The following is a 7,780-nucleotide window of genomic DNA, read 5'->3' on the forward strand; positions in this document are numbered from 1 at the left end:
AGAAAAAGCGACGGAAGTAATGTATGGACTTACCGAAAATGATCTGCAGCATTGCTATGAACAGTGGAAAATTCGTATGGAGCGGTGTAGAGACCGAGGAGGAGAGTACATTGAATGAGATAACATGAAATTGTAAATAATTGTAAATAAATGTTTTTTCCAGCATCAGTCCGGTTTTTTTCTAGCCGCACCTCGTATTTAAAGCAAACGTGATTTTCATCCTCATAGTGACGCTACTGGCTCCAGTCTTATGCGACTGGTGGAAATCTGAATAGAAATCATCTTTCATTCTTGGAAACATGCCTAACAACTTTCGTTTATGTCACACCTCTCCTTCTTTGTGTTGTGACTTTTTTCTGCCCATTTATATTTCCCGCATTGTTTGTGGATGGCGTCCACGTTCATGCTCAGGTTCACCAGCCCATGACGTGCTGACTCGTTCCTTCATTCCTTGTACGCGACGTTCATGTTGATTTTCAGATACACCAGCTCGCATTTTAGTGACATGTTCCCACTTAGCCCGAAGTCGATGGTGTCGTTGATAACCTCTTGATATCTTCGCAACTGTTCCGCTTCTTTTTCCTTCCATTAAAACTGACCGATACAATTTCGTTTCTTGGAGGCTTAATTGACAACACTAACGGATTGTCGTCTCGACTAAAAGGACTGTCATTGGCAACTGTCTGACTCTCTGCTGTCTTACCCCATGAGAGTCCAGAAATTACGTTAAACGTATCGGTGTTATTCAGCGGTGTGGCATGATCTTTGGTCTCGAAACACACTGACAACATTACTGGCCCTCTGCAATGCTCATTCTTGCAACCTGATTGACGTGACTGAATGACTCAAATAAGAAACAGTTTGTGCACCATGCTATTAAAATACTCCAAACAGTGCAGGAACGAAATAACGGCAGGTCGTTGTCGAACATTTTTACATGTCATCTCTTTTCACCGCCACCTCAATGATAAGGGTGTCTTACCTCCATAGCATTTTTTTCTTCATATAGTATGTGATACGTGTGCCAAGTTCGGTAGAAAATGCTTCAGCTATTATAGTTAAGCTGATACATCGCTGGCATTGCAAGTCCTGCCCTCCCACTCTCCCACCTGCCCTTAAGGGTGAAACATCAGGGCTGAAACCAACGAGCATCGAGATCTCGAAAACCATGGATTCGATACTAACGTCGGTCGTTACCGAACAGTATTACATGTCACGGTTCGTCACCTCCATCTCCACCCGCAAACCTAGGGATGGTAAGGATACATTACCCTCCACAGTATTTTTTATACAAACAATTGTACGCAGTTAATATAGATAATGAGTCGTGTGAATACAAAATTTGTTTGAAATCACCGCAGACGTTCCTGAGTCACACTTCTATGTCATCCCTTTTCCACCCCCACCCCTACGGAAAGTAGCTGCATGGGAGTGCGCATAGCAACTCACCAAAGTTACACTGCAGTCGAATGAGAGGTACAGGAGCACAATCGGGAAAACATTAAGTTTTGTGGACAAATTCCATATTAACGCATCACACGAGTTCTTGCGCTGATTCATTTAGGTTGGTCGCACCTTGCACCATTGATTTACGTCGATTATTGTGCGATATAGGGTGCTTGTCCACATGTCTCTCAATGCGTATGTGGGGGCGCCTCATCGTAATCAGAGTAGCTTTTAATATATCGGACTGTTCGCCGAACGTTTGAGACACACCATGTATATATATTTTGACGTAGTGTTCACGTGGAAGTGCAACCTTCTACGGCCGTTGTCATCTATTCTACATACTAATAACAATACTGTAACACAGGACACTGCCTGCCCTTACATCTATTGTCATGCTGCTGTGGCCACGTACTTCTTTCCCCAGCTAGTAGGATTAAAACATTTTTCAAAAAGATCAATACAACGTTTATCCCGCACATGTACCTTAACACTGTCGCTCAGAAACAATTTTCCATAACGCCGTCTCCGTATTACTTAAGTTAGAGGAAACAAAAAATAAAAAAAAATGCATAAAAACCCTCATGGACTTGCCAATATAAGCTGACCGTCGCATGCTCTGCTCAAATGCTCCGAACCTACATTCTCAGAAATTTCTTCCTCAGATTAAATTTGATTTTCCATACTAGCAGACTTCTCTCGACCAGGTATGCCATTTCTGTTTGTGCTAATCCGTTTCCAATGTTTTAGGTGCTTCGTCGGTGTGTTATTTTGCTTCCAAGATAGCAGAATTTCTACACTTCTTCTCTTTGTGTCCCCTCCCCCTATTTTTTTCTTTTTGCAAAGTTTATCACTAAGCTAACTTCTGCTACATCTCGTTACTTTCTTCTCATTAGATTGTTCATTCCATTCAACAAGTACTGCAGCTCTTCTTCTCTTTGACTGAGGATAGCAATGTCATCAGCGAATCTTATCAAGATGTACTCGTAAATATGATATTTACTTATTATTATTTATTATATTGTAGCCAGTAGACTATAATTTAAATACATAGTGTATTAATTCTTAAACAAATTATTGTTATCAGTAGCAAATCATTTATTTCCTATACACCGAAAATTAATTATACAATATTCATTTTTACATCCAACACAATACTAGCTCTCACGTCTTTTTACTATTACCAGAAACTGGATCCATTACCAAATCTATATCTATCACTATTATACAGGGTGTTTCAAAATTAATATCGGTCTCTGAAAACATTATAGCATTTACTATGTTTAGCTTACAATTATAAATAATACATCAAATAAAAAGCAACTCAGATAGTTGTGTCAGATACTGTGTTTGTAATCCTGTGCAGACTTGCATGCACTGTTTCCCCTGTCTTCTGTTAGAGAGCGCTAGTAGCGAAGATGGCGACTAGTGAGCAGAAAGATTTCTATACCTTGAATGTGTTGTTACAGAGCAAAGTGCATTCGGTGTTAAGTTCCCTTCTATTTTTCCAAGTGATGATAACATCTGCAGATGGTATCAACAGTTTGAATACACTGGCTCGCTTTGCGAAGGAAAGAATAAGGGCCGACCAAGAATGATTCAAGAAATGTTCAATGAGTGAGAGAGTCTTTCACATGTAGCCCCAGGAAATCAAATTTTCGGATCCCTGATACGGAGAATCAGTGATGTATTTCGTTCCAAAGACGGTCAAACAAGCTAACGAGGGTGAGTCAAATGAAAACTTTAAATTTGTAATAACAAATCAAAATTTCGCGCCTTTATCCTGTGAGTTGGTAAGCGTGCTACAAACAGTGTGGAGAATGGCCTGTAGGTGGCAGCATAGTGCAGATGCACACATACCGTCGCAGTATCAGTATAAAGATGGCCGCCCCACTTGCGACTTGCACCCGGGAAGAACAGCGTTCTGTTATTCGGTTTTTGCGTAGTGAAGGTGTGAAACCTATTTAAATTCATCGACGAATGAAGGTTCAGTACGGTGATGCATGTTTGTCACAGCAGTAAGTCTACGAATGGAGTAGGAAGTTCGCAAATGGTGTGACTTCAGTGAAAGATGCTCCTCGTCCAGATCAGGCACAACGAGTTGTGACTCCACAGAACATTGCAGCTGTTGAAGCCATAGTGAAGGAAAACCGCCGAGTGACACTGAATAACATTGCAGCATGTTTACAGATTAGTCATGAGTCAGCACACAACACTGTGCATGATGTGCTCCAGTTTCACAAAGTGAAGATGGGTGCCACGGCAGCTGAGTCCTGAGATAAGAGAATGACATATTGATGCTTGTGAAGAACTTCTTCGGCGCTTTGAACGAGAAGGTGATGGCTTCCTTGCAAGAATCGTTACTGGGGACGAAACGTGGGCTCACTTCCACCAACCGGAAACGAAGAGAGCGAGCAAGGAATGGCGCCATTCCTCATTACCAAAACCAAAGAAGTTTCGAACAAAACCATCAGCAGGGAAGGTTATGCTGACTTTTGGGACGAAAAGGGCGTCATTTTGGAGCATTACATGCCTAGAGGGACCACTGTCACCAGTGCATCATACACAGATCTGCTGAAAAAAAATCATCTGCAATCAAATCAAAGCGACGTGGATTGCTGTCAGCAGGTGTCCTTTTGCAACATGACAATGCAAGGCCCTACACTGCCCGTACAACAGTTGCAAGAATGACAGACCTGCATTTTGAGTGTCTTCCTCGTCCACCACACTCACCAGATCTTGACCCATGTGATTTCCATATGTTTGGATCACTCGAAAACGCAGTGGGAGGAAAGAAATTCCATTCTGATGAAGAGGTACACCACGCAGTGCATGAGTGGTTGTGCGGACTACCAAAAGAATTTTTTCTAAAGGAATTTATGCACTTTGTAAGCGCTAGAGGACTTGCATTGAGCGTGGGGGAGATTATGTTGAAAAGTGATACAGCTTTGTACCACTTCTGCACAATAAATAATACTGGGTGATCAAAAAGTCAGTATAAATTTGAAAACTTAATAAACCACGGAATAATGTAGATAGATAGGTGAAAATTGACACACATGCTTGGAATGACATGGGGTTTTATTAGAACCAAAAAAAGTTCACAAAATGTCCGATAGATGGCGTCGTTTGGTGATGATCGTGTGCTTAGCGGCCACTTTCGTCATGCTTGGCCTCCCAGGTCCCCAGACCTCAGTCCGTGTGATTATTGGCTTTGGGGTTACCTGAAGTCGCAAGTGTATCGTGATCGACCGACATCTCTAGGGATGCTGAACGACAACATCCGGCGCCTATGCCTCACCATTACTCCGGGCATGCTTTACAGTGCTGTTCACAACATTATTCCTCGACTACAGCTATTGTTGAGGAATGATGGTGAACATATTGAGCATTTGCTGTAAAGAACATCATTTTTGCTTTGTCTTAGTCAGTTATGCTAATTATTGCTATTCTGATCAGATGAAGCGCCATCTGTCGAACATTTTTTGAACTTTCGTATTTTTTTTTTTTTTTTTTTTTTTGTTCTAATAAAACCCCATGTCATTCCAAGCATGTGGGTCAATTTGTACATCTCTATCTACATTATTCCGTGTTTTATTCAGTTTTTAAATTTATACTGACTTTTTGATCACCCGGTACTTAAAAAATATTTTCATTTGACTCACCCTCGTATTAAGCGGGTGGTCATAATACACTCCTGGAAATTGAAATAAGAACACCGTGAATTCATTGTCCCAGGAAGGGGAAACTTTATTGACACATTCCTGGGGTCAGATACATCACATGATCACACTGACAGAACCACAGGCACATAGACACAGGCAACAGAGCATGCACAATGTCGGCACTAGTACAGTGTATATCCACCTTTCGCAGCAATGCAGGCTGCTATTCTCCCATGGAGACGATCGTAGAGATGCTGGATGTAGTCCTGTGGAACGGCTTGCCATGCCATTTCCACCTGGCGCCTCAGTTGGACCAGCGTTCGTGCTGGACGTGCAGACCGCGTAAGACGACGCTTCATCCAGTGCCAAACATGCTCAATGGGGGACAGATCCGGAGATCTTGCTGGCCAGGGTAGTTGACTTACACCTTCTAGAGCACGTTGGGTGGCACGGGATACATGCGGACGTGCATTGTCCTGTTGGAACAGCAAGTTCCCTTGCCGGTCTAGGAATGGTAGAACGATGGGTTCGATGACGGTTTGGATGTACCGTGCACTATTCAGTGTCCCCTCGACGATCACCAGTGGTGTACGGCCAGTGTAGGAGATCGCTCCCCACACCATGATGCCGGGTGTTGGCCCTGTGTGCCTCGGTCGTATGCAGTCCTGTTGTGGCGCTCACCTGCACGGCGCCAAACACGCAAACGACCATCATTGGCACCAAGGCAGAAGCGACTCTCATCGCTGAAGACGACACGTCTCCATTCGTCCCTCCATTCACGCCTGTCGCGACACCACTGGAGGCGGGCTGCACGATGTTGGGACGTGAGCGGAAGACGGCCTAACGGTGTGCGGGACCGTAGCCCAGCTTCATGGAGACGGTTGCGAATGGTCCTCGCCGATACCCCAGGAGCAACAGTGTCCCTAATTTGCTGGGAAGTGGCGGTGCGGTCCCCTACGGCACTGCGTAGGATCCTACGGTCTTCGCGTGCATCCGTGCGTCGCTGCGGTCCGGTCCCAGGTCGACGGGCACGTGCACCTTCCGCCGACCACTGGCGACAACATCGATTTACTGTGGAGACCTCACGCCCCACGTGTTGAGCAATTCGGCGGTACGTCCACCCGGCCTCCCGCATGCCCACTATACGCCCTCGCTCAAAGTCCGTCAACTGCACATACGGTTCACGTCCACGCTGTCGCGGCATGCTACCAGTGTTAAAGACTGCGATGGAGCTCCGTATGCCACGGCAAACTGGCTGACACTGATGGCGGCGGTGCACAAATGCTGCGCAGCTAGCGCCATTCGACGGCTAACACCGCGGTTCCTGGTGTGTCCGCTGTGCCGTGCGTGTGATCATTGCTTGTACAGCCCTCTCGCAGTGTCCGGAGCAAGTATGGTGGGTCTGACACACCGGTGTCAATGTGTTCCTTTTTCCATTTCCGGGAGTGTATTTTGGCTCATCAGAGTTAGATGAATGTATGCTACAGACCTCGATTTTCATTTTGAAACACCCAGTAATTTCATTACATCTTGTCTTGTTGTAAATACGACAGCGAATATCGGATTCTGAGATTCTGTTTCCCTAGCCGAGGACAAATAGAGTCTTCGTCGCAGCACGCACACAATGCGGTGAGAAGTGCCTGGAGGAGTTTCGGGTGATGAATGTTTTCTGGTTCCGCAGGTACGGCGGCGGCGTGGGCCCTAGCGGGGGCGGCGGCAGCTACGGGGGCGGCTGCTCCACCTGTGGTGACGACAGCAACGTGCTGCTGAACCGCTTCGGCGAAGTGGAGGGCGGCGGCCCGTTCACGGTGGGCGGCAGCGGCACCTCCAAGGGCCAGGGCGTCCACTCGTCCGCCAGCTCCTCCATCGACAGCACCGGCAAGGTCACCTACACCGCCTTCGCCGGCAAGCACTGAGTCTCTACACCCGGAGCGCGGGACTCCGACAGCAGTCGCCACCTATCTCCGTCCCTCCGCCAAATCTGCATAACAGTCCTCGAAACGCATATCCGACAGTTATTCGCGCAAACTGTCAAAACTTGTTCTGCTGTCAGATATTTCTGTTTGTGAAAAATATACCATTTGTCAACTGCTGAAAATAATACGAAAAATTCAGTGTACACCAAAATGTATCCTTAAGTACATCAATAAATCTCCCTCGTCCAAATAAAGCTTGTGCATTAATCTCTCACTATGAGGGGACGTCAAAATGTAAATTACTCATTATTAGCCGGCCGAGGTGGCCAAGCGGTTCTAGGCGCTACAGTCTGGAAACGCGCGACCGCTACGGTCGCAGGTTCGAATCCTGCCTCGGGCGTGGGTGTGTGTGATGTCCTTAGGTTAGTCAGGTTTAAGTACTTCTAAGTTCTAGGGGACCGATGACCTCAGAAGTTAAGTCCCATAGTGCTCAGAGCCATTTTGAACTCATTATTAAGGGAGGCCAACAAAGTATTATTGAAGCTACACGGGACATGGACGTATCTGCACAAACATCTGTAGAGCAACTGTCAGTCTACTTCCGCGCTCACCAGGATGAAAACTTGCCGACCAGAAGCCGAACGCTGATTGGTGGACAGCTACCAATCGCTGACGACATGGACATCCACGAATAGCCTCTTTCTTTCCATCTTCCCTTACGTCATCACTAGCCAATCATATTAGAGGGCCAAT

General features: G+C 45.7%; 1 protein-coding gene across 5 annotated transcripts in view; it reads left to right on the top strand.

Moving 5' to 3' along the window:
- The window catches only part of LOC126463476 (uncharacterized), a 129,425-nt gene extending 122,144 nt beyond the window's left edge, over window positions 1-7,281 (top strand). For all 5 annotated transcript variants that reach the window (XM_050096160.1, XM_050096161.1, XM_050096162.1 and 2 more), the window contains one exon: window positions 6,793-7,281. In XM_050096160.1, coding sequence (XP_049952117.1) covers window positions 6,793-7,027 — 235 coding nt within the window. In that variant the 3' untranslated portion in view covers window positions 7,028-7,281. The remainder of the gene's footprint in view (window positions 1-6,792) is intronic.
- The last annotated feature ends 499 nt before the right edge of the window (window positions 7,282-7,780 follow it).

Source organism: Schistocerca serialis, chromosome 1, assembly GCF_023864345.2.
Source record: "Schistocerca serialis cubense isolate TAMUIC-IGC-003099 chromosome 1, iqSchSeri2.2, whole genome shotgun sequence".
Taxonomy (NCBI): Eukaryota; Metazoa; Arthropoda; class Insecta; order Orthoptera; family Acrididae; genus Schistocerca; species Schistocerca serialis.